The sequence below is a fragment of the Ptiloglossa arizonensis genome, chromosome 8 (genome assembly GCF_051014685.1).
Source record: "Ptiloglossa arizonensis isolate GNS036 chromosome 8, iyPtiAriz1_principal, whole genome shotgun sequence".
Taxonomy (NCBI): domain Eukaryota; kingdom Metazoa; phylum Arthropoda; class Insecta; order Hymenoptera; family Colletidae; genus Ptiloglossa; species Ptiloglossa arizonensis.
The window spans coordinates 1,861,745-1,888,882 of record NC_135055.1 but is presented as its reverse complement, the minus strand read 5'-3'; the positions used below and the strand labels follow the sequence as shown (position 1 = coordinate 1,888,882).

At 33.2% G+C, this 27,138-nt stretch overlaps 4 protein-coding genes and 2 non-coding genes across 17 annotated transcripts in view; 3 read left to right on the top strand and 3 right to left on the bottom strand.

Annotated features, from left to right (window-relative positions):
• Positions 1 to 80: 80 nt before the first annotated feature.
• Trnah-gug (transfer RNA histidin (anticodon GUG)) lies at positions 81 to 152 on the top strand. Its single transcript has one exon. It is a non-coding gene; the product is annotated as a tRNA-His (tRNA).
• Positions 153 to 610: 458 nt separating this feature from the next.
• LOC143149774 (uncharacterized) lies at positions 611 to 2,434 on the top strand. Its single transcript, XM_076317401.1, has 5 exons — positions 611 to 808; positions 887 to 1,015; positions 1,090 to 1,607; positions 1,688 to 1,795; positions 1,861 to 2,434. Exons 1-5 carry the CDS (start codon positions 661 to 663, stop codon positions 2,050 to 2,052), a joined length of 1,095 nt encoding a protein of 364 aa, XP_076173516.1. The 5' UTR covers positions 611 to 660; the 3' UTR covers positions 2,053 to 2,434.
• On the bottom strand, positions 2,304 to 3,081 carry Srp19 (signal recognition particle 19). The gene is made up of 2 exons (XM_076317404.1): positions 3,015 to 3,081; positions 2,304 to 2,827 (listed from the first exon to the last, which is right to left on the bottom strand). The coding sequence occupies exons 1-2, from the start codon at positions 3,059 to 3,061 to the stop codon at positions 2,434 to 2,436; spliced, it is 441 nt and encodes a 146-aa protein (XP_076173519.1). The 5' UTR covers positions 3,062 to 3,081; the 3' UTR covers positions 2,304 to 2,433.
• Positions 3,082 to 3,258: 177 nt separating this feature from the next.
• Positions 3,259 to 3,330, bottom strand: Trnap-cgg (transfer RNA proline (anticodon CGG)). Its single transcript has one exon. It is a non-coding gene; the product is annotated as a tRNA-Pro (tRNA).
• A 3,393-nt stretch (positions 3,331 to 6,723) lies between these two features.
• Positions 6,724 to 25,596, top strand: Men (NADP-dependent malic enzyme). 3 transcript variants are annotated; one of them, XM_076317397.1, is made up of 8 exons: positions 6,724 to 6,971; positions 10,097 to 10,250; positions 21,930 to 22,088; positions 22,563 to 22,925; positions 23,546 to 23,857; positions 24,170 to 24,538; positions 24,762 to 25,056; positions 25,136 to 25,594. In XM_076317397.1, exons 1-8 carry the CDS (start codon positions 6,919 to 6,921, stop codon positions 25,249 to 25,251), a joined length of 1,821 nt encoding a protein of 606 aa, XP_076173512.1. In that variant the 5' UTR covers positions 6,724 to 6,918; the 3' UTR covers positions 25,252 to 25,594. The 3 variants fall into 3 exon arrangements, with proteins under 3 accessions (XP_076173512.1, XP_076173510.1, XP_076173511.1); XM_076317395.1 differs by lacking the exon at positions 6,724 to 6,971 and adding an exon at positions 8,769 to 8,923 and having other exon boundaries at positions 25,136 to 25,596; XM_076317396.1 differs by lacking the exon at positions 6,724 to 6,971 and adding an exon at positions 9,794 to 9,900 and having other exon boundaries at positions 25,136 to 25,595.
• Positions 25,584 to 27,138, bottom strand: part of Doa (CDC like kinase darkener of apricot) — a 40,684-nt gene continuing 39,129 nt past the window's right edge. For all 10 annotated transcript variants that reach the window (XM_076317388.1, XM_076317386.1, XM_076317387.1 and 7 more), the window contains one exon: positions 25,584 to 27,104. In XM_076317388.1, the coding sequence (XP_076173503.1) occupies positions 26,892 to 27,104 (213 nt within the window). In that variant the 3' untranslated portion in view covers positions 25,584 to 26,891. The remainder of the gene's footprint in view (positions 27,105 to 27,138) is intronic.

Here is a 27,138-nt window from a genome sequence, read left to right as displayed (position 1 = left end):
CAACACAGATGTTGCGTACCATGAAATAAATTAACTATATTTATTATATAATGAAAAAGTGTTTGATATAACCTTCAATAGCCGTGATCGTCTAGTGGTTAGGACCCTACGTTGTGGCCGTAGCAACCCAGGTTCGAATCCTGGTCACGGCAATGTGAAAAAACATTATCACGAAAAAGGTGTTTATTTTTACACTTTTCCAAATTTCCAATTATAACTTTATTTACATTACAAAATATTTTTTAATGCATATATAAATTCTAAAATTATATCAAAATTGTATTACCTCTTGCAAAAATGTTTTTTTTTAATTTATATGATATTATGAAACAGCGACTTAAAGAGCTGATGACTGACATTTGAAAGTAAGCAATAATATATTTTAAATTCTGTTCAGAAATGTATATGTATGGAACAGAAATCCATATTGCACAAGGTATACTCAAATTTCAATGCAATTCATTATAATCCTGCACATTGAAATAAGCGTTTATATTGTAACACATAAATAAAATGAGGTCATAAATTGTCAGCAAATTCTCTGTCAATATGATATACTTCACGTAAAATTATGCACGACTCCAGTATCGAGTCCGCTTCCAAAGGGTTTTAGCTACTCGTACTTTTCAGTTTCTTAAATATCGATCGCTTAGTGCAAATATGAAACAAAATCAATTATTTTTAGTAATTTTGACTTCATATTGCATTGGACGGTACACATATACTGTTTCTTGTGCCGAAGTTAATAGTGTTAAACCACTAACATTAATAAAACATGAGCATTCTGATGTGCACAGTGATCACAAAGGTAAAGAAATTAAATTTTATTTACATGTAAAAAGTTACTTTAATTGTTTTACCATCTTCAATGATTGTCCTCTTTCAGAATCTAAACATAGAGTATATTCTAAGAGACAATTAAAAGAAATTGATTTTAATATCGATGTTAATGACTTAACAGAAGAAAATCGAATATCACGTGGTTTATTAGGATCCAGACGACATCTAAAACTGGGTAAGGAAAACAAGATACTAACACAGGATTAAATTAATGCACATATATTCTAACGTACTTCTGATAATCCTCAGGTGATGCAAATCAAGTAGCAAATTATTTCATCAATGGAGGACCATTAAAAGGTCATGACCATTTTGTAAGATCATCAAATTGTGATTCAAATAATGATGAAACTAACATAGTTGGAATGACAAATGGAACAAATAAAACTGATACAGATTCATCCACGAATACAGAACCTTTAAATACAAATTTGTCTGATTTCAATGTCAGTATGCCACATATTCCTCCATTATATTCAATACAAAAAACTGCTCCTGCATTTCATTCATTTGATTTATACAAACCTATTGGTGGCAAACTAAATTCTATGTTATATCCACATTTAAATTCTCTAGTTGCTTTGCCACATATTCTTCCTGAACAAAGTGCATTACATTCAGTTCTTCATCCTCGTTTGCACCCATATATTAATAGGTTACATAGTATTCCTCATACTCTAGTTAAAGCCGCAAGAGTACCAATTCATAGTTTACTACAGGCACGATCAGACCTTCGTCAAGCACTGTTACCAACTTTGCGTTCCTCAGTGAGTAATATAATATAACATTGTGCATATATCTCCATTACATTTAATATACAATTTTTGTTTCTGTTTTATTTTCTTAGCTACTCAATAATGATAAAACTAACATCAAACCTATAAGTCATCTAACACATTTAATGGATCCCTATTCACCTATGACTGGAGCATCTCTCAGTAGCATCAAAAACAAAGTATGTATTATATTATCATATACTTTTCAACTCATAAGGACTATATTACATTATTAAATTTACAGACTCCACTATCAAATATTATTCATACTAATTTTCTTCCACATCTTCAACCTACTGGATATGTTGTAAAATTTGTTTCTCATGCTAAAACATTGCCATCATCTTCAGTTGGTTTATCACAGCAACAACTTTCTACTTCCGTAGATAATTCAAACACAGAAGAAAATAAAGTAAATTATACTAACAATAAATAGGAAAATTCAAAAGAATGAAACATAGGATAAAAACGGTAATAGTGATTAAATAACAAACAGAAACTATAAACTTTGAGAGCAACTTTTCACACATAGTAAATGCAATTAAATCCACTACCATTGAAGGATCAATAACATATATTCATTTTTGTACGATAAATAAAAACACTGCTCACTTATTTTAAAACAAAAAGGATGTCATGTTTTAATATATGACATATTTGAAGCTTTAAAGGATAAACAGCACAGAATAACGTTAAACATTTAAGAACTGTATTAAATAATAACATGGATGTGCAATATTATATACGGTTATACAATATTCAATTGGATGTACATATTATATACGGTTATACTCTATTCCACTCTCATTTCATTTTATTACCTCCTTCCTTTTCCCTTTCCCTTTTTCGATGATGAACTCGAAGATTGAGAGAATTGCTCACCCATTGACTGTTTTCCTTGACGAGTCTTTAATTTTGGAATAGTAGTACCTAGGTAAATCAAAACAGAATCCCTAGTAGGATATTCAGATTTGATAGGACTACCATCGTCGTTTTTTAATTGTACACGAATACGACCGCGATATAATAGTTCTTTGCTGCGTTCCCTTGGATGAAGCTTATTTTCTATACCAACATTGAAACCAGCTGCTACCAAAACATCACGGATCTCTTGAAGTGTAGGGTTTTCCACGCATTTATCTTTCGTGAGTTTTCGTCCTTCCGCTAAAGTTCTTTTACTGTTTATGTAAACTGGATAAATACAGATCCACCTGTAACGCAATCAAAATGAGTTGTACAACTGTCAGTTTCACGTCAGAGAGGTTATGTAGCAGATGGTAGTGGCACAACGTACATCTTGAAAAAAACTGATTATACAAAGATAGTTTTTAAGATGGTTTTACAAAATAGTATACATAAAATATTGTACTAAACAGTTGAATGTTTTAATAAACATACCTTTCGCGGTCACTGTGCTTCTTCGATGCATTCCACGCCAGCGCCATGTTTGATATATTCGATATCTCTATGAGAGAGTCAATAATTTCTCAACTTTAACATTTATATTATAAATTAAAGATATTTTACTTAAATATAAATAATAAATAGATTAATAATTATTTTAATAAGAATATGTAATAAGAATAAACAAATTAAATTAGAATTAAAAAATATAGGAAAAGGACAAAAAGTAAATCAACGTGGGCTCGTCCGGGATTTGAACCCGGGACCTCTCGCACCCGAAGCGAGAATCATACCCCTAGACCAACGAGCCATATAAGAGATCCTTTTCAACAGTAGTATTATTGCTTAATTATAATTAACATTACACATGAAAAAAAATTAAATCTTTATAGAAAAATATGTAAAAAATGTAGAACAAATTTGTTTCGCAAGAAACTCGATTTTGCACGGTATTAAAAAATTAATTTCCATTTAATCATTAGGGACACATCTTCCAATAAATTTTACAAATCTCTCGCAAAGAAGTTGCAATCAAGGAAGTATATGCGTATATACTCGGTGGATCTTTCGAAATTATTTTCTCAAAAACTCAACTAAAATTTAATGTAAAGAAATTCAATCAAGATTATAAATTTTTTCGTGTAGTGTCTTATCACTAATGATGCATTTTGCTCTAGCTATATGATATAAATTGTGGTGCTAAATCACACCGACTCCAAAGAACTATGAAAATTTTGTTATTTCCACAAATGAAGATTTTACATATCAAATATTGTAAAATATCGATAAATATTAAGAATACCTAAAAAGTACGAATTTTTCGCCTCTGAAGTCTGATACATGCAATTTGCAATCAATTGATTTACATGCGGTATATACATACAATGATTTCTTGCATCGAATTCACCTTGAACTTTGGACCTGGTTGATTAGATTCCCGATCACAAGATATGTACGAATACGAATTATTAACATGCCAGTTAATTATTTATACCTAGCATAAAAGAGTCTAATGTATTTATGTTTAATATATGTTAGACACTTGTTATCCGAGCAGTACTTACTTTATTTGTATTTGTCGATAGAAAATATTATTATATCCCGTTCTCCTGTAAAAAGAAAAACGAATTAAAATTATTAGTAATAAATAGGAAAAAATTGACAGGTAATAGAAAAACTAAATAATTTCTGTAATTTGTAAACAACTGTCTAAGTTTATCCGTGAGTTATTCCAACACAGGTTGTCACATATTAAAAACACGCAAATCAAGCAAATTCTATTCAAGAGAAATATGATGACACGCAAAATGATAAATGATAAATTTTTTAATTTTCGTTTTCGTTTTCTATTGAAGATGTTATTCACAAATTATCAAAGTGTCAACTTTCTTTCTTAGACAGTTATCTCTTAACAGTTCTTAGTTTACCATGTAAAGTTTTAACTTTTTTTTTTTTTGAACGATACGTTCACCATAAGTACGTCTGAAATTTCCTTGAAGAAACATTAGCTAAAGATGTTGATAAAAATGGTTGAAATATCAGGAAAATTAGAATAAAAGAAGTGTTTTGCAATCAGTTTCAACTTTCACTATAGGAACTCATTACGCGGTTAATGAGCAATTATCAATATAGAGGTGAAAGTGAACGCTCTGCGTGGCTTACTTTCGCACAAATCGCAATGGTAAAAAGATCATTGTGTGCAGAATAGACTACGTTGTATTCTGATTTGCAGTTACTTAAGGATACAACGAGGTGGTGATGAAATAACAAAAATTGGGGTCAGATAACGTTGTAGCTGTACATTGTGTATTAAAAATACAGAGTGGTAAATATATACAAAATAAGTAATATGTACATTATAATTATGTATAATACATCAACAACTATATTTTCCCTTCTTTATTAATGTTCTACGCTTACCATTTCCTAAAATAAATACCTGGCTGCGTGCCTACACGCTTGTAGCCATATTATACACATTATTATCGAGTTCCAATAATAAACAAATTTAATAAATTTATATGCTCATTTAAGAACATATGTTCAACCATTTTTTTTACAAGTATACATTCTCGTCGTTATGAAAATTATATCCAATAACAAACAAAAGCAACACGTACACCAAGGCTGAAATGTTTGTTTAGTGGACAATTTTGAGTTATACATTCGTATTATTCAATATAATTTACGTTCTTTCAATGATGAAAAGGTTTTAAAATTATTTCAAAAAGAGTTTTGCTTTATTTACACTTTGAGGGACGAGGGTCAATGGCACGGTAATATTTCAGAACCAACTACACAAATACATATTTAAACGTTGGAACATTTGCAAAAATCCGTATTTATATAGTTTCAAATTTTAACAAATACATATTCTCTCGTCTACGAAACAAATAAACATTTTTCTCATTCGCAGTTGTTCTCTATTGATGAAAATCGATGAACGAAAAACAAAAATTTGTTGCTGTCAAGAACGAATGCCAGGTTATCCATGGCGAAAGGATTTGTTCGTTGCATAAAAATCTCAAGCAAGGAGAATCTTCGGTAAATTAATTAATTAACTCGAAGAAATGTAAAAATCAACGGATTAACTTTTCTGCAGATTTAAGTACGCAAAATCCATCAATTGCCTCGACGATGTTACATCTCCTCTTGTACAGTGAGTAACACGATTCGACGTACCATTGTATAAATAATTTACGCGGAAAATATTTCGTTACATATCTGAATAAGTAAAAACAAAATGGTATAGCTACATTTGTATCGCGTGATGTCGAACGTAATTATCATCGTGTGTATCTTTTTTTTCCATTTTAATCTTAATTGCGTGACAAGGAAACTCGATAATGCGAGCAATACCGCTACAAATCCCACAATGACTATATAAACATTTATTGATGCAATAAGTGTCAACCCCCGAAAATAATACATCAGTATAATTATACAAAATGAACCACTTGAACCTCTTCGTGCGACGTATCAACCTCTTTTTAATTTAACCTTTCTTTTTTCGAATTCCTCAATTTGTATTTCATACATGTGTACACTTATAGATGTACACAACGATTGTCTATTAACATTTTTATACTATCAATTTGACGTAATTAAAATTGATCGTTTAATTTAATTAATGGAGCACTTAATTATTTTTTAAGATAAACGCGAGGTCCACGTTCCTCTCGTGCTATTAAAAACAACCATACACGATAACAAGACGTGTAAACAGTTTTCATTTTTATCCGTTCATCCAAGTGATTCTATAGCCATAATATCCTTGAGAACAAACTTCCAGACGTCACGAATGAACTGTCAATCATAAATAAATAAAAGTTGCAAATTGTCCCTCCAATCGTACGAATTATAAGAATGTACCTTCATACTATCAGGTAATGTGCGTCCTTACTGTAGAAATAATTTTACAATACGAAAGCGTTCAATTTTCACATTGATGCAAAAAGAAATATCTATGTCTGCGTTATATATTAGAGCACCGTGTAATAACTTCCATGATTAAATCCGAACGTCCTGTTTTTATAGTAGATCGGAATATTGCATAATTCCATGGCTTTCCTTGAGATTTTAATCGCCTTTCTGCCCCAAAAACTTCGGTCTTAAGGCCGATTTCTACCATCGAGGAAGTTGCAAGGAATGGACAGCACGTATACACGTTCTTTGTCGTATGCACGTCAGTTACGTTTGCGATCTGGTCGTGTTCGGAAGGATCGATTTTACCTAACGAAAGTATAATAGTTGTGTGGAGGAAAACGTTCTTGTTTCTCTGCGCGAAACTAGCCAAGTGTACTTTTTTGTCTAATCGAATTTTATTCCTCAAAGAAATGAACAGTTGTTTTCGTTGAGATTTATCGTTGAATTATCGATCGAATCATTTTAATTTCCAATGGGTAGTCCGCATTCAAAGGATAGTATGCCCGTACTACGAACTCGCAAAGCGTAAGTGGTGAAATTAAAAATTTCCAAGACAAGATTTGAAATTTACAACGTTAAGGCAATCTATTCAAGGACATAATACCGGGCGCAAACGAATTTGTAATTTCATACGAATCGTTGCAATATTTTCATCACTGCGCAATGGTACCCAGTAAACGCTTAGAAAATTGATAAATTAATGTAAGTTAGTATGTGCAATCTTTGTGGCGTGGTTCCCTTTACTCGTGATAGAATTTACCCAATGAATAGATACGCTCGTGAAGGTTTTATTGTACGTGTCTACAATCTGTTGGAAAAAAGCGATAAATCGAAATGTCTCGCTGTCGACATTTCAGACAAAACAAAGATACGACAAGTAGATGTACGTTGCCCTTCTGGCGTATGTTGTTGGAAATGTTATCGTGTAATGTTTACTGCCAAATTGTTAAAACACTAACTTCGAATTATTTGTTTAAAGATTAACGAAGAAAACAACAGATAACTTAAAATATATTTCGGTCCTTTCTTTCGAAATAACACAAAAATTATAGTCCGATTAATTCAATGACACAGAAATTGCTACCTCCCTGGAAATGTTTATTTCCGTATTGTCATTATATAAACTTATTGTGTAAGTTAAAATGCACATAGTCGTTCGCTTACCGAGCACATTTCCATTTCTATTTATTTGTTTTTTCACTTTTATCGGACGATTCGTTTAATTTCCATGGATAAAAATGTACAAGCGATTATGTTCCTTTACAGAACATAAATGTTTGTTTAATATTAATCAATGAATATCCACAATTTTCTAAACACAACTAAAGTGACGATTTGTTTATGTTGTTGTATCTTTGTTGAGCGATATAGTAAGAGACGCATGACTCATCAATTAGTGAGATATTTTTCTGTCTGCAGTTTATTGAATGACAACAGATTTTAATCCAACAATGTAAACTGGTATATATTTCCACTGTTACTACGTTATTGTTGTCAAATTATACACAATACCTGATAAATACCTACTATGATTTTATATCGCTAAACAAATATGTTTTATTACCGTAAATGTTTACATTTTTCATTGTTTATTTATTCGCAAGGAATTTCAAGGTTTTCCACGTTCAATAACGGAGACAAAATTTTCCTACGTTATCACATTTATTTCGATTTCAAATCACGCGATAACAGGTTGCTGACCTATAAGCACCACGTATCATCGTACGACATGTGCAAAGAGTACCACCAGTTTTACTTAGTCAATTACTATTGCTTAAAACAGTACGATAAATTTGACTATCGTATCCTCTTTTGCTAATTGTAACCGATAATCTCGTATCAAGAATAAAAACATAAATTTGAAATAATTTGACGCGACATTAATGTCAATTAACTCGACACTATTAAAATTTACAAATGTACGAGCAAAGTGTAAATTTTCAGAAAATTATTCTTTTGTAGTAAGATAAATTTCTGTTGTTACAATCAACGTCTACGTCATATTATTTTATATATGTATTTACTAAATTAAACTGAATAATACGATCGAATAAATTTATTATCGAGTAATTTTTTATTTTATAACGATAGTGAGGAATTGATTTCGAATTGGTTCGAACGTGTAAAAATTGTTGACGAAGCGTATCTAAGTATATACAGTCATATGTAAAGTGATTTTAGTTATTTTATCGTTCTACGACAAATGTCACGTGAACATTTACGCTACTTATCGATATGACGTGACGGTCATCCGAGGACAGTTTAACCCCCATCATAGCGATGGGCACAACAGTTATCGAGAGATGTGAGATTGCCTAAAAGCGATCGTTTACGGAAATGGCGAACATGTCTTCAATAAGTTTTTTGAAACGGGCTGAGTGTCACTTTATTGGCTTTCTCCGTCAGTCGAGTTGCATGCGTTGTACTACCAAAGACCTTGAACCTGACACTTGCCAGCGTGATCAGTTGCACGATAGGTAGAGTGGACTTTGAATTTTCACGTATTGGAATAATGATGCAACGGAAAATTTTTGTGCCATTATTAATTGTCTCTTTACAATGTACGTTCGAGTACATTGTAAAGCGAGTAATTGTAATTCACCGACGATAATATTTCGAAATAATAATTCTCGTACGCGACCTAGCCAAGTCCATAAAAATATTTAATTCGCATCGATTTATTCGATTCAATGTTTGCACGATCAATATTGCCTGCCGTACTGTGAACAAAGAATAGACGTGACGATAAATGCGCAAATACTCGAGTTTAATCGTCGATTGTTAAAACTATAGCTTGCATAATTCTTAGACAATTGTGCAACATCGAGCATTTGTGAACCTACAGTACATGGAATCACCACGTAATAGCTGTGACCGTTGCGTTATAAGAATGAGCCGAACGAATCGATCATGCTTCTAATTCTCTACAATTGTTCTTGTCGTTACTTTCATTTGGAAAGAATGTATTATTTACATAATATCGTTACAACAGCGCGACCAGTTTTTCGTTGATTTTTTGAATTTTCTGTAAGATAAAGAATGCCTTGAAATGAATGTATTTTTAATCTGGCTGTTATCGTTATCGTGTTATACGCGAGATATAGATTAACGAAAGCAATCATTTCAAAAATCAATCTATCCGCTACGCATGGTACTGTTCACGGTCAAACAATAGAAATCGAATGATCCTCGCTCAATGGGCGACCACGCGCGACTGCGCTCTTGGTACACGTTTAGTAACGTAATAAGCTCACGTTGCTCCCCTGGCTTTCATTACCACTTGGGTACGAATACCGATAAAATTGGTACTTCCGTGGACGTAAGACACTAATATTCGATAAGTGTTAATTTAGTAAGTGTCAATGGGGAAATATTCTGAAATCAGTCTAGTGCTCGCCAACCCAAGGAATTATTTGGTCAAAAAATTATTTTCCAGCAAAGATTCATTAATCGGGTACGATTCCGATAAATGAAATTGTGGTTACAATCTTTTAGACATAAAGTGTACGGAATCAGAGATTGCCTCATAGAGTTTGATACGTTACCGAAGCTTAACCCCACGCCCTAACCTCACCTTTGCTCGACATTAATGCGTTCTACTGTATCGACATTACTCCTCGTCAGCTTTAAACTTTGCTGGTCGTTTGCAGGATCCGAGGCAGTAGTCATTCAGTCTGCGACGAGGAACCTTCGAGCATGTCGAGTCTCGGGAGGGATCAGCTAGGCCAGAGGGGTCATGGAGATGCTGTGTGTTCGGGTCTGCTTCGAGGCCTCGATCATCTAAAGAATCCACAGTTAAATAAGGTACGTCTATATTACGTGTGAAGTACGATGTAGCGTGGTCCGTGGCACCGGTATATGCACTGACAGTTCGTCGTCTAATATCGACGTGCTCAGTGCTCGACAATTTCTGTCGTTTCGAATAAACGTCAGCGGTACATTAACGCGAAACAATGTTTGAACAATATATACGAAGTAATATTGCGGTTAGTTATTTATTATCGTGTTTACTATCACCGTTTCTATGGGCCGCTCGTAGATATCGAACAGCCACACTCTTACGGAAATCAATGAAAAGACTTTTTAGATAATACTCTTATTTTTAACTGCAAACTTCGCATTTAAATGCAAGTATTGTCTCGGGAGTCGGGAGACTGGTAATTTTCCATTACGATACACGATGCGTCAAATGCAATTAAATGATAGATTCTTTTTTTTTCAAGGTGTAACATTCTATTTTTAACGCATTAGACAAATAAGAAATTTTTGAAATCGGGCACAAGCGCCAATTTCGATAATATTTTTAGTTTGCAATAATTTTCTTATTGATAATGAAATAAATGAAACGAATGCTTTATCGAGATATCTTTAATGGATTTTATGCGTAACGAGGAGAAGTATAGGGAATGTTATATTCAGAATCGTGCGAATGCAGAAAAAATGCAGGAAAAGCATTTTAAAACAGAATATTCGTTCCGTTGCGTCCAGCGAGCCCTATAGTCATCCTAGTTCCGTAAAATTCGTTTTCATGGCACAGCAATTTAAGTACGGAACCAAAGTAGTGTCATGATAACATGATAACGAAACACGAAAATATACGTTTTGCGTATGCAATCGGGTATCGTTACGTTGATCGCGTTTTTTAAAAGATATGCAAAATCGATTATCTGAATGACAACTGAAACGTATTTCGAACAAATTCCTACTGGAAGTCACGTAAAATAATAATTGATCCTTTTTTTTTTACACACCCAATCAATTTCTTGAATTCTTCATTAAAATGAAATGTTGCTTGACTGCAAAATCTACTTGCGCACGTATATTGAATCTCAATATATTTTGATAGCTATCACGAGTCTTTGGTAATAGTAATTTATTTACTTTTTACCGTATTTGGGGTTTACTATTGCTATTGTCAAGCTACTATTAATATTAACAAGCTATTAGTATTATCAGATCACTGCTGGTATTAATATATGCTATTGTTATACTACTGATAGTATTAGCACGCAGTATTAACTACTAACATTTCCAGTCTGCTATTAGTCCTGTCACTGGTATATTATTGCTACTATTAGAAAACTACTAGTGGGCACTAGGATACTGCCGATATTGCTTAAGAAATAGCTATAGTATGCCATTGTCACAATTGGATAATCACTAATATTATTGTAACAATTACTATTCGATAGTTACTAGCACTAGTATAGTGTGTTTGCCATTATAAAACTACTAGTGTTGGTATAATGTATTTACTACTAGATAATTACTACATAATTTTAATATACTGTTATAACTATACTGTAAATATTAATACTAGTACTACTCCTATTAAATTGCTCTAAGTACTAACACTATACTGACCTTATGATATAGCACGCGTATAGTAGTATGCAGTAATAGTTTACTAGAATTCTGTACTATATTATCCGTATATAATTATACCGTACTATTATTATGTACTAATAATACTAGTACTAATTATAGTAACTGTACTACCATCAAAGAATTTTATATTACCAATTTGGAAGACCATTATATTGATGTTATTAAATATTACAACACGAAACACACTTTAAACACGTATCCAACACAAATGGCAGTCAATCGAGAAATGAAGTACAATGACTCGACAATTTTTCAAAAGATTTCAAGGTCACATTAATTATTTTAAAAATAACATTATCAAGCTTTTATGAGCACATAATGAAGATACATACTGCTTTCAGTTAGTATGCAGAAAAAACATTAGTCGAACATAAAAACTGCAGTTTCTCGAGTTGCATGTATTATTTACACAAGAATAGAACGCCATTATGCATTATACAAAATCTATCAAGCGAACAGTAATCTTGAAGTAAAATGTAATTGAACTTCAGTTTAGGAAAATTATATGACCAGTATAAAAAATTATGTTTCTCTATATAAAATGTATTTTATTCGTTTCTCATTTTTTAAATGTATTATTTAGGCAGCGTCTGAATAGAGATTAGACTGCGGTAATATTCCCGTCGATGACTGTGCAAAGTATGCACCAAATGATGCATTCACTATTACGAAATTTCTTTGGAATTTTACGATTGACATATGTTCTTAGCAGGATAAATTGTGACACCACCTGTAATCCGTGATTTCTGCGAATCGAACATTTCGTCATTCTTGACAAGAAATTTGAGCTTCAGACTTGAACCCCAATGACTCAGAATAAGGTACTCGTATTGTAAAGAATATTGCACTGTGATAGATATCCCTATCATTTTCTTTTCCCCCGTTTCTGCGATCACCTTTTCAAAGTTCAATAAACTAGTGATTCAGATTCTAACGACACGCACAAGACAATCGTAAAAGTTCCCTTTCAAGGAAAACTATTTATCAACACAATAGGAACAAATGACACCGTCTGAACTAGGAGAAACAAACAACAAAGAACACTGTCGAACTAATCGCGTCACCATTAGTATCAGAAGCAAACACAGACCCCCGAACTTGGACTTAGGATTCCATCGAGAGTAGTGTGAAAACGTTACACATTGTTCAACTTGAATTTTTCCCATGACTCACTCTCTGTCATTACCATCTTCGATCATCGCATAACGAACACCTTAAGTACTTCTCCAAATGCATCGTTGCATTTATGAAAAAAAGAAATATCAAAATCTTGAACCGTTCAATTTTGTCTATCTTCGAACAGAAGATTCACCCCACCTAACTGCGTAATACACCTTGTACAGTACAGACAATAGGAGAGAGAGAGAGAGAGAGAGAGAGAGAGAGAGAGAGAGAGAGAGAGAAAGACAGAAAGAAAGAAAGAAACGCAGATCGCATAACAATGTTTGTCTCCTCCAGCTCTCCTTCCGGTTATTGTACAATATCTTACGTCACATAACGAGCTAACCGCTCTGTTGCATCTACGTACCCAACGTTCGCAAAAGACCCGACGAAAATAAATCAGTATCCCCCCCACTCTCCCTTTTTCGGTCTCTGGCTCTCTTTCCTCTCAAGGACGCAGTCAGATCACGCGCGATACGCAAAGTACCGCTGCAGTGCAATGCACTCACGCTTCTCTCGCAGTAGGTTGTGGCTTACTTTGCACTCAAGAACTCCTAGGGCTGCGTATTGATCGCGGTAGGTGAAGGGTCGGTAGCGTTGCTAGAAGTCGAGGACCCTGGCAACCGTTCCTACGGCCGATTGTTTGACATGGAGCTCAAAATCAAGAGTTGAAAGGACCAAATGATGGACACGGACTGGTGGGACCTCGTACCGGATCTACACAGAACGCACCGTATCCCTGAGCCTCTGCTCGCTCTGGATGGAAGGGTATCGATTATTCTTTTTTCGTTCAAACCCACTATTCTTTTTCGATCACTGTCGCACCGTGAACACGCTACACGCCTTTGTGGTAGTGCTCATCGGAATTTCTTTGAGATATTCGAAGAGTAGTTGAAAAAAATAGTGTTTTCGTGGAGTTTTGACCGTCTCTGTTTCGGCTGATATCCGCGGAAAAGTTTAACAACGTTTGGTAGATAGTTTGGGTGTATATTGGTTTGGGATACGTGGAGAGGGCCAAGAGTGTAGTGGATAGGTGTAGAGTTGCCATTGTGATTGTGATTCGGTAGTCCTTCTGTGATTTGGTTCGAGGAAAGGTTTGCTTTAAGAGGATATACACTTGTGATTGAACTAGAGCCCTAGAAGTTAAAGTTATGGCTACGAGTGTAGATCAATGGGTTCTTGACTTTGAAAGGGGTTGCTGGCCAATACACAAGCTTCTGATAAAGTGATACACGGTTCATAGAACACTTTCTTATGCATTGTAGTATACCGTTATCAATCATAGTCTACTGCAGTAACAACTAAGTGTCATATAGTTCATTAAATGTATCGTAGATAACATTTAATTATTATTATTACAGCAGAAGACGCCAAGCCAGTGGTGGTTATTTTATTTTGAAAACGTGTCCAATGATATACGAATTAAACATTTAACGAATTTTATTTAAATATTTTCCTGCGTCGATTTTAACGTTTCTTTATATTGGTTGCACGTCCATTATTGCTTTTTCTATTTCCAAGCGTTATCGAGTACTTTTCTCCAGGAGTTTTAATCTGCTTAAGTGTCTAATACTGCAAAGTGCATCTAAAATGTAAAATGTGTACAAAAGTAATCAAGTGATAATTCAAAGCTCTTTCACCACTCTGCGTGGATCTTTCTCCGCGCAGAACACCGATATTGATCCACGTTAGCTTTTCAGGTTCGTGTTCAATTCTTCGTTTTTATGTTCAGCGTGATAGCGACAGCGTTATTAACATAATGACGCTATTTCACGTGGCTTCGAGAAAGTAAAGATAACAGTATCTGAAACGCCCGAGGGTTCTGATTCTTAAGATGCATGTGTTAGAGTGCGTTATTGGAGGTACGCGTGCAAAAGATTCAGAGACAAAGAATGATACAGTTTGAGAGAGAATCCTGACACTGCATTGCTCAATTAGGTATTAGGACCTTTGTTTCTAATCTCCTGGTAGGAAAATTATGATGAACCCTATGGCTCACCCCAGAATCTCGCGTAGAGATTCAAACATTATACCGACAATTCCTTTCGAAATATCGTTAACAAGCACTTATTTTAATCACCTCTGAACTGTACACGCAATCGTAGCACCGAAGAAAGAAACAGTACAAGAATGATTTTAACGATTGTTGCGTAACGCGACTGACAAAATTATTACCCAATATCGTTCTTTAAACGAGGGCAAGTAGGGTTTCAGCGACCGTTTGAACAAAATTGTAGTGTTTCGAACAAAGGTTCGCGACGGTTTTTAAAAATTTCGATGACTCGAAGTAAGGTAAATCGAACAAAATTCCTGCCTCCTGATAGCGCGTGCATGGTAATTTGATAGGCGATTAGTTTCAAGGAGAGAGACTAAGCGATTACATCATAAACACACCACGTCCCGCCTTTGGACTGTCTTCTTACATGTCTGCTGTTCCTTAATTGCGGAAATATTGCGGTTATCTGTTTACTGATACGTAAGTACGTCGCGACGTTACTCTAATTATATTGATAATTTATAAAAATAAAGATTAAGGAAACTCTAATATCTCCTCTGATTGACCTCTTTGAAGGTCAACCTTATTGGGTTGGTGTAATGTCAAATTCGTAATGGTTGTAGTGAGATCTTGGTAGTTGCAGGGAAACAGGATGAAAAGTTTGTGCAACTATCGAGGTAAGCGATCCAAGAAGAAGGATCTCCACTTATGGAACGTAACACCATCTGTGACTCATACTAAACCTTACACGTAATCGTGTATCTTTCTCCCTAAATGGAAAATTTTCAATTCTAATTTTACTTGTTGCTAACTGTCCACCCACTTGTCAACACAATGCAACAGATGCGCTTCGCGTACAAGTATAGAGGTACTTATTGTATAAGAATGTGGTTGAGATTTTATAACAGCTAAGTAATGCTAGACTGCATAGCTTGCCTTTTTGTAGATATTATCACTGCAAAAGTTTTGTAATAAAGTTTGCACAATTCATTAATTACTGTTTTAAGAATATTTTTAATTTAAAAATTGCCTCTGTGGTTGTATTTGAATGTTTCATGTACAACTACTCAAATTTTTTAATATTTTTACTAAAATTGTATTTTTCGTGAAAATTATAAAAAAAAAGATTTTTTGTAAAAACCACTAATTTTCAGAGTACGAGGATAGGCTGTTTTGAATATACGCATATTGGAAATCCATAGTTAAAGTTTTAAACTTGTAATTGTAATATTTTTCATAAAGTATGTATCTAAATCTGTGCATATACAGATGATATCTTTTTACAATCAACTACTTAAAAATGTCTGGAAAAAAACTTATCGTAAAATAGGCATAATTTGTAATCTTAGAATATCCTTAAAGCAGTAATTAATGTTTCTTGTAAATTTTATCTTCCTATCGCCCAACTCTCAACATAACGAAAGTGGGAAAATATTTGTTAAGGCTCTCAACTATAAGTACCCCTATAACTTTTATTTTAATAAGCATTGTTTTGTTTAATTAGGTCAGATGATAATACAAAATCCGATAATGCAGAAGTGCCTTTACAGGGAATTGATCATTTGAAAACATTGTTCAAATAAAATTCGAAAACGAATATCACAATTGATCCAAAATTTTGTACTTTTGATATCAAGGAACATTGCCTATATTATGAAACTTTATTTGTTCGTAATTAGCTCGTTTTGCGCACAGAAGTATTTTAACTAAGCGACGAGAGTCGCTTTCTATTTTAATAATAACAAAGTGTCTTTACGATATTTAAATTTAAATTAAGAAGCTAAATTTATAATTTTAGAAATTTCAGTAAAGCTCGACAAGTGAAAAATATTATTAACAAAGGGTTATTTTTCATTATTATTAAAATTCTATTATTAATATACGATAGAGTTTGAAAACCATTGAATGTCCAAAGACAGAAATGAACAGATAGAAGCTGAAACGCTTGTCTCTCGCTGCCCCCTATCATAATTTGAACAATTTATAAATGTCAATTACTTTCATCCACAGTTCTACTAGTTACTATGATGTTCCAAACATTACCAACGACCTCCGAAGAAAAATACTACCTTCGACAAATGCTTGGACCTTTCTATCTAGTTAAATTCAGTTACAAGGGCGCACATTGCCCAACATGAGTCGTTTGTAAATAATAATGCCACTAAAAAGGAGGCTTAATTACAAAAAATGCCGATTATGGTGTAATATAAACACGTCGATACGTTACGAAAAGAATTTTTTTAACGAATACACTTTAAATCTTTTGTCGTAATTGAACAAGTTTTCGAACGATTGATCGTAACGAATGTAATAAAATTTTTGAAGCTTAACAAATAATCAACTAGACAAATAGTTTGAAGATTCTGTGTGCAAAACTGAACTTATTATATACATATGTAAAATTAAGTCTGTACAATTATACCTACTGTCATTTTATTTTGTGTGTGTGTGTGTGTGTGTGTGTACTTGCAACTTGTATCATATATTATTTCATATTTAACACCGAACTTCTAAATTTGATCGTTATAATCCTACAACATTGACAGATATTTAATAATATTTTACTCTTTACTAAAGTCGAGGTTAAGTATTTTTAAAAATTTGCAAGTACCTACTGATTTTTTGTATCCATATAATATTTTATATTTATTTTTGTTTCATGGGGTTTATTCTAGACGTACTTTTATCTTTTCATAAAAACAAATATTAAACATATTCCCAAATTTGTTTAATATTTTGTATGAATATGATTTTTCTCCAAATCGATACAAATTAAATATATTTAATAGCATGAACACTTTCATTATTTGCTAAATATCACTGTGAATGCTTATCAATCTTAAACAGTAGTAATATCTCAGTGATCGGATGAAAAATGATTGCAGGTAAATCGTTCCTAAAGATATTTGCATGTTGCAAAAATACGAGGCGCAAAGTCTTCTTGTGGCGTGATGTAACTATAATGAATTCATGTATATTAAATTATAGTTACTTTCCTTCATTTTTTCCTGATTCTTATCGTTCCCGTATTGTTGGTTCAATTAATTTTACAAGATCAAAAATGTGAAGACAGTCGATGAGAACAAAAATTACAAGTAAAATTAGAAGGATTATGTTTGAGTCCCTAATTTTGAAACAATTGTACATTTTGATTAGCGAATAATCGAAAGAAGAAGTGGGGGATGATTTTGGTTTAGTTTTTGGGGAAACAATTTAATTAATTAGCGACGAAAATAATTTGATTACTTAACGAGGGAATACAGTATTATATTTTTTACAGTAGCTCAGGTTCTACGAATATCAATTTTATTGAATGGGATTAAATGTCTTCTCATCTTTTAAAAAGAAATTCAAATGAGTACTAAACGACAAACTACGCTCTTCATATTCACACTTTTTTTAAAGGGTGCGTCAATGACTGCTATTAAATAAGTTATGTATGCGCGTAATATAAAAGGATAAAATATGATCATGCTTAATAAGTATATACGCGTTAAACAAACGTCAATTATTGAAAAAATAAAAACACATGCGCTGCTTATAAGTGCTTACAGCATCCAAAAGATTAAATATGCATTTTACTTTTATGAAGGTATATCCAAGAATCGTTAATTTTACAAAAATTAATAGAACTATTCGATAATCAATGATGTGAGATCACGATATTGAATCATTTATAGCCACCAACGATGACAAGAATTCTTTAGTCGCGATAAGAAACGATATAGACAGTTTTAAGTCAATGGTATGCTTAATTAATAGATGCACATTATGCTGCACTCTGAATGCATAATGTTTAGCAAATTCCTTTCAATGCATCGAAGCAAATGCATCAACGTACGGTTCGTCGACCGTAAATCAATACAATTCATGGAATAATCAAAGCAATTTGAATAATTGTCTCGGTATATTGTTTGTCATTTAAATTATCGTTTCATTCCCTGCAAAAACTATATCATGGCATATCGTTTGTTCTGCAAATAAAAAATGACTAATGCTGTTAACACGTTTATTGTAGATGGTTCGCTTCGTATCGTGTTCTGACTAGTTAGATAATTATGAATAATTCTTTATTCCTTCTTTAATCTTATTTTTTTTAAAATAAAAATAATCTGACAAACCAATATACTGATATATCTATATAGAATGTTGTTTAAAAAGTTACTTATATTCATTTATTTAGGATTAATATTTAATATAACGTGAATATCTAGTTCATTTCAATCGTAATTTAATAAGAAATAGAGGTTCTTAGCGTTGGTTAATTTATATTCCTTATTTTACTCAAATCTTTGATATATATGTAACTCTCATATTATTTTATATATGTTTTATACCCAAAAATATATATTTTTTATTTAAAAATTTCATCGTGTATTTTATTTTCGATAAATTATCAACAATCTGTAAATCTCTTCACCAACAATACTATAAAGATATTTAATAATAATTTGATTAAAATTTTTCTTATTATATAGAATTTTTGTTCTCGAATCAATACAGCAGGTGAATTTTCTCTTCTTTTTTTCTCCAAAGAATATGATGTATTCAAATTTAGCAAAGCTTTGACTCTCAAGTCGATTACTTCGTTATCAAAATATATTTATCTTTATTTATTTTTATTCACGGTCGCGTCAATGCTACTCCATTGTATCAGTAAGCAATATTAACTTTCAAGTAAAGGTTTTTTAAACGCATCTAGCTAATACACAAATTATAAACGAGGATTGTTTTTCATGTATTAGCGTTGTAGCTATGTACATAATCTTATAGCCCACGTATTGCCTATTCAAAGGATTTATACGTAATCTAATCTACTTTAATTAAAATGCCATATATATTAACATAAGTACGTCATTTTCCTCATTTCAGAAAGAAAATTTTATTTATAATTACGTTTTATTTAAGATTGTGCATATATTAGAGCATATACACATATACTATATTTTATATATACCTAACGTATTACAATACATTATACTATATATATCCGTAAATGACAAAGTTCCGTGTGTAATAGAATTTTAATCAAGGACTAAACAAAAGAATTCAATTTGAGAATTATAAAATTCGTAAGCTTTGAATTCTACTTGATATATTATTCGTTTGTAATTATTATGTAAATTATTATTTGTCATTATCGAAAAATATTCAACAGTTTCGATAAATGAAAATCATTAAACGCCATTATGTAATCTATCTATAGCGACGTAAACAGGACAAGAATACGTATTGTCTTTTTCATGACAGTGATAAAATACCGATTATACATATAATCTGAATTTTATTAATAATTCGTTAGAGATACTCTTGTTAATTTCCAGACGACTTCAGATTAATACGCTTGCTTTGTATTCAATTCCAAGCAAGAAAAATATTCATTGCATTTTACCAAGAATATAAATTAATAACAGCAGTTCATTCCTATTAATGATACGAACCAGTGTATTAAAAGAACATTGTTTGTTTCTAAGGGGTAAATGGTATGATAAATATGTTTCGTATTGAAGAATAATACTTCTTTATCATCCTTTTTTTTTTAACATTAAAAGTGGCGGATTTAGAGTGGTGACGATAATCGATACACCCTACTTATATATTAACCGATCACTTATAGCACATCACAGCTGAAAATTTAATCTATAGTGTTTATTTTAGCATTTAATTATTTTTAGTATGTAATATGATAAATTCCTATTTGCACATTTTATAACGAGTAATATAAATCGATAAAAAATCTTTACCTAACTACGAGCATATATCGATGTGATATCATAATGGATTAGATAGATTAGATATCGAATAGAAGTGAAAAAAATGAGTGATTTAAAGGTCTTTCACTTTTTTGTATATTAAAGTGCAGGAGAAAGCTACTTTTAAAAATATGTAGAATGTAAATTCAATGAGATTGAATTAATTCAATTCATTCTCTGAAAGGTACACGAGATAGAAGTCTAGAATAACAGTATTTTTTTTTTTTTAGTTTATTGATTAATATCTTTATACCTTATGTAATTTGTTAACGAATTTTTGTTGGCTATCTGAATTAAAATGATTTATGAAGGATATTACTATGCAGTTGGAAGGTTCTCTTCTCCGTTAATCAAGATGCTTCTATCGTTTTAAGTGCCTCAAGCATTTTGCTTGTAAGTAAATAGGTCCTTGAATAAAATGGATATGGAACATGAAAGTTTAAACTCTGGGGGCATTTATTAATTCGAATACGTATGTTCGTCTTTATTCACAATTTTTTTTGGTATGATCTGTCATTTTACTTTTTAATTTCTTGCTGTTTCACGTCAAGTATGTGTTATTAATTCAACGTCAGTTTCAACGTCAACTGAATGTCCTGAATAAAAAAGTAATATTTTTCAAATGAAAGAAGTAATTCAAGAAACGAAAGAAGTAGAAAGAAAATTATCTAAAAATAGTAGTTATTTAAAAAATAAGTACTAGGTTTATTTGTCATTTTCGAAGTATAGAAGAAGTAAAGAAAAATTTATTCAATGTTAGATACTTATTCGACTAAATTTAGCTCATTTAATGTAAGATGGAAAATGTCTCGACTTGAAAGGGATGAACAGAAGTAATTTATCGATCTATGATGTAAAGTCGAGTCAAAGAACAACTGATCGCCTTTCGCTCACGTTCACTACCAATCAACGAGAACGTTTCCATTAACCTATTTCATTGAGGAATGAAATAATGCTTGCCAAGGTGACGATCATCGTGTAAATCATATCTTCTTATTGCATTTGTAGTATCACCGAAAACGGGAAAATGTATTATTTGTGATCAATTTATTTGAGGAAACAAATATATTTTCTGTCTCGTTTACGTTACTTTATATTTAATAATTTCGTTTATAATTCCTTCCTCTAATGCAAGACATTCTCGTAAGTACACTGAGAAAAAATGTGTTTTTTTTTTTATTTTAGGGAATGGCATTTACCATTCAGGAAAGGCAAACTTTGGGTATACATGGTCTCCTGCCAGTAGTTGTGAAAACTCAAGAAGAACAATTGGAACTCTGCCGCTTGAATATAGATCGCTACCCTGATGACCTCTCAAAATATATCTACCTTATAGGTCTACTTGTATGTACCAATTTATATGCACTTTTTATTCACTAATCAGAAATGTCTATTAACGTTTCATTTTAAAGGTATAGATACTTTTCTTTTATTTATTACATTTTGAAATCTTCAATCTGTATCAATAAATGACTTTTTTCATTGATATATGTTATCCTATGTATTTTAAAATCGTCTTAAAGTTTTCAAATGGTTACCACATGCTTCTACTTCGATAGATCGACAACTTGGATTGAAAAACACATTGCTTCTGATAATTACAGTTAACTGATTACAATTGAAGTTATTTATTCAATAGCTTGAAACTCATTCTATATCGTTTATATTCGGTAAAAGCTATGACTGCACTGTATACATATTCCTCCAAATTGTTCAGAAACGTACGACCCTTCGACTTATTTACATGTCCCTGGAATTTTAATTTACAAATGTTTGATGTTCTACTAGTTCTAATAGATACTATTTCACATTTTGCAGGATAGAAATGAAAAGCTTTTCTACCGCTTGCTCGCGGATAATGTGGAAAAAATGATGCCCCTGGTGTATACACCTACAGTGGGTCTGGCCTGTCAGAAATTTGGTCTGATATATCGTCGACCACGTGGTATGTTTATAAGTATACACGACAAAGGGTACGTATACGATATTCTGAAAAATTGGCCTGAACACGATGTACGAGCCATCGTTGTCACGGATGGTGAAAGAATACTGGGTCTGGGTGATTTAGGCGCTTATGGAATGGGAATACCTGTTGGAAAATTGTCTCTGTACACTGCATTGGCTGGCATTAAGCCCAGCCAATGCTTGCCTATTACTCTGGACACTGGTACAAATACCCAGGTATGGTAAATGTATTCTGAATTGTTTTGATTCGAGTTTACATAATATTATACATTGAACTTTAGAATAACTTTACATATGAATTTATCTTCGGTTGTTGGGACATTTTTTTATTATACACATAGTTAAAGTATATACGTTTTGCAATATTATTTTGTACATTATTTTACATTTTTAAATATTTTATTTAACACCCAAAGCTGTAAGACAAATTAAATTAAACATAGTGCTTAAAGTCTATTGTTTGAGAGAAGCAAATCTCAAAGATTTTATATTTTCAGTAAATAAAGATAGCTTAAATGAATATTCTATTAACTAGTAATATCGTTCAAAAGACTTGTTTGTTTATACAAAATTGACAACTGTCACCTCTCCTCTTCTGATATTACACGTAAAGTGATTAATTTTTATTCGATATCTACTGAAAATAGCTTTTTGACATCTTTGGAAAATTAAACACGAGAGTACAGTAAAAATTTGAAACCTCTAGTTACCTTCTCTCTTAAACTGTCTTGAAAATAAAGGAAATATTAAAGTAATAGTAAGAACTAAGAAATTAGTAGAGATTATTGTATTGCTCTATTTGCTTTTGAAAGTTTAAATACTATTTTCTGTTCTAGAGTTTGTTAGACGATCCTCTGTACATTGGTCACAAACATAAGCGTGTCACAGGACCAGAATACGATGAATTTTTGGAAGAATTTATGACCGCTGTCGTTAAACGATACGGGCACAATACTTTAATTCAATTTGAAGATTTTGGAAATGCAAATGCATTCAATTTATTGCTTAAATACCGCGATCACTATTGTACTTTCAATGATGACATCCAAGGAACTGCTTCTGTTGCTGTTGCTGGATTATTGGCATCTCTACGCGTCACGAATACGAAACTTGGGGACAACGTGATCGTTTTCCAGGGTGCTGGAGAGGTAAATAACACTTAATAAACTATGAGGAGTTTAAAAGTTGAACATCCAAAAAACTCTGATCGAATCCCGATTTAAGTTCTTCAATATTTACACATATACACAGACTAAACTATTATAACAATTCGTCCCACTTCATAAACTGCAAAGACTCGAGGTATACAAGTACACGTATGACATAACCGAAACACCTGAGATATTGTTAAGATAATCTTACCTTTGGGCTATGCCACAGGATAACGAATGAACAAAAAATACTTTTAAGTGCGCAGAATTATGCGATTAAGTAAATATTACACCATCTGTACTTTCTAGGCTTCGTTAGGTATCGCATGGTTGTGTCTTATGACGATGATGAGCGAAGGTGTCAGTGAAGAGGAAGCTAAGAGTAAGATCTGGTTGGTAGACTCGAAAGGTTTAATAGTGAAGAATCGTCCATCGGGAGGGCTGACGGAACACAAACTGAAATTTGCTCGCAACGACAAACCAATAAGTTCTTTACTGGAAGTGGTGAAGACCGCAAAACCCACTGTTCTCATCGGTGCAGCTGCGGTTGGCGGTGCATTTACAACTGAAATATTGGAGGAAATGGAAAAAAATAACGAGAGGCCCGTCATTTTTGCTCTCAGTAACCCAACGAGCAAAGCGGAATGTACCGCTGAGGAAGCATACATCGCTACAAAGGTGAACGACAATCTAGAAACAGTCAATTACCAAGAGTTTACAACCGAGCTTTCCAAATAGAAAATCCGTTTCTAATCCTTTGATGTTACGAGGGATCTAAGAATGTAAAGCGAATTGACAAAATCGAATCATTCTCAGATCTCCGACGAAACTAAAGCGACACTAGGAAATGTTTAAAGTCTACTTGTCCAGAATAATGCATAACGAATTTTACTGTCCATAGGGAAAATGTATATTTGCCAGTGGATCACCGTTCCCACCGGTAACATACAATGGCAAAACTTACTATCCTGGCCAAGGAAATAACAGTTATATCTTCCCTGGGGTCGCGCTAGGCGTTATGTGCGCTGGTATGCGTACAATTCCCGAAGACACATTCCTTGTTTCCGCTAAAACCTTGGCCGATATGGTTTCGCAAGAAGATTTGGACCATGGAAACTTGTATCCACCGTTACAAGATATTCAGAAGTGTTCGTTAACGATAGCTATCGCCGTTATGGAGTACGCTTACGAAAACAGTAAGAATTTGTGACTTTTATTGTGCGATTGGCACATCGTTGATTGCTGCTTTACGAACTAAAATTTCTTTTTGTGCAGACTTTGCAAGTGTTCATCCACAGCCTAAAGATTACAAGGAGTTCATCAAGGCGCAGCTGTACGATACAAGTTACAAACCATCGGTACCACCAGTATACAGTTGGCCCGAAATATAATTTTGATTATTATCGTCACACGAGGAAGCTTTGATAAAATTTGAGTGCGTCGAGTACTCTCAGTGTCTAATGCCTCTTTTTTTTCTTTTTGGCATGGTATTGTAAGAGCCTGTTGAGCAGGCTTCATATATATATATATATATATATGTCTATATATATATATATATATATAGATGACTATAAATCCAGTACGAATGTGTATGTGTATGTACGAAAAGCATCTATTTCGAGCAGAAAAGATGTATATTTCAGATTGTATGAATCATCGATCGTTTTAAATTATTGGGATGAAGTTTAATTTACTGGTTAATGTAATAATAAATTTGCGACGATTATTTGAAAGAAATGTGTTTTATTGCTACTCGAAACGGCATTTTCTCAGCGCTCAGGCATATTTTCTTCTTTGTACGAGCAGCCGGATCATTTGAACCTCCTTCATGTCGTATTTATAAGAGTTAAAAAGCAAACAAGACGTACACGAATGGTAGAGCTTCGTGATTTGAAGGTTGCGTTCCCTATTTGAGAAAATAAAAGCAGATGCGCGTTCGTACGTACGTAAGCTTGCGCTTTTTAAAAAGATATGCGATATACGCGTAAAGCTAATCCGTGGGTATTTGGAAAGAGAATAAAATCGCCTCACCCTTCTATAGATTTTGCAAGGATTGGTGAAACAGGAAACACACATGATTGTCTGCAACAACACGAGACAATACAACAAAAATTCTGATATACGCCGAACCATAAACTAATTCACAGTAGCTTTATCCAAATGTCAAAAAAAGTACATTTGCGTTTTCTAAAATAAAATAATCACGTATCCTCTTACGGTTTTTGAGAACATTAACATACGTATGATTACGACAATGAATTGGCGTTCCTAAAGTTTTTCGCACACACTCCCTCCCTTTCTCGCTCTCACTTTCTCTCCTTAGTTATCTTAATTATCTCAACACGTACGCATATATTTACTGCCTTATCACTAATCTGATTCTTACTACTAGACACGTCGTGGTCATCAATCTATAACAAACAGAGTATAAACTGCGACCTTGCTTTCCTCCAAACTTTGTTGCATAGTAACATCCGTAATAAAATTAAAGAATAAAATGTACAGAAGAGCATTTAGAAAATGTTTACAGTATTGGGACACTGTTACGCTACGCTGAGCAGACACACTGGCCTTTGCGCGCCAGTAACAAGGGATCTCGTCAGTAATTCAGCTATCTATTAAATTTTGACGTGCGTAATCGGAGATGAGAATATGCCGATGTCACTCTGACACGCAGATCTTAACGATCCGTCATATAACATACTCGATTAAGTGTCCGAGTTCCACAGCACCAATTGCACTACTGCTTTTATTTCACGTTGTGGTAAACAATACGATTACTTGATATTTTAACTGACATGGTTAAACGTCGGATTCGATCATATCATCTAACCCACAAAATTTCGAGACTCTTGGTTCTTTTACTCATTCAATATTATATCTCGTTAAGTCTCGACTGACGTCATCGGATCTCGTTATCGCGGACAAGACACAGTCTTGTGAGACCTAAGGATGCAAGTATAGTAACGTAGAGCAGTAGTGTCGTTAGTGGAGTGTCTGTCCAGCACGGAAGTCGGTCCCTTTCCTAGCTTCATCGAGAGAGAGAGTGCGATCGTTCATGGGATTGTTGAGAGTCACCAGCTGCTCGAAGGTCTGGCAATCTCTGATTCGCTGGTAACGCGTCAAAGAACGGATGCGCCAGTGCGTCCTTCAGTACTATCCTCTGGGCTGGTTCGTATTCTAACATTTTCTGAATGAGATCAAACAACTGCCGGTGTTCTTCGTCGTCCGAGAGCATACAGCGCTGTACAGCACGAAAGAGAAAAAAAAACACATGT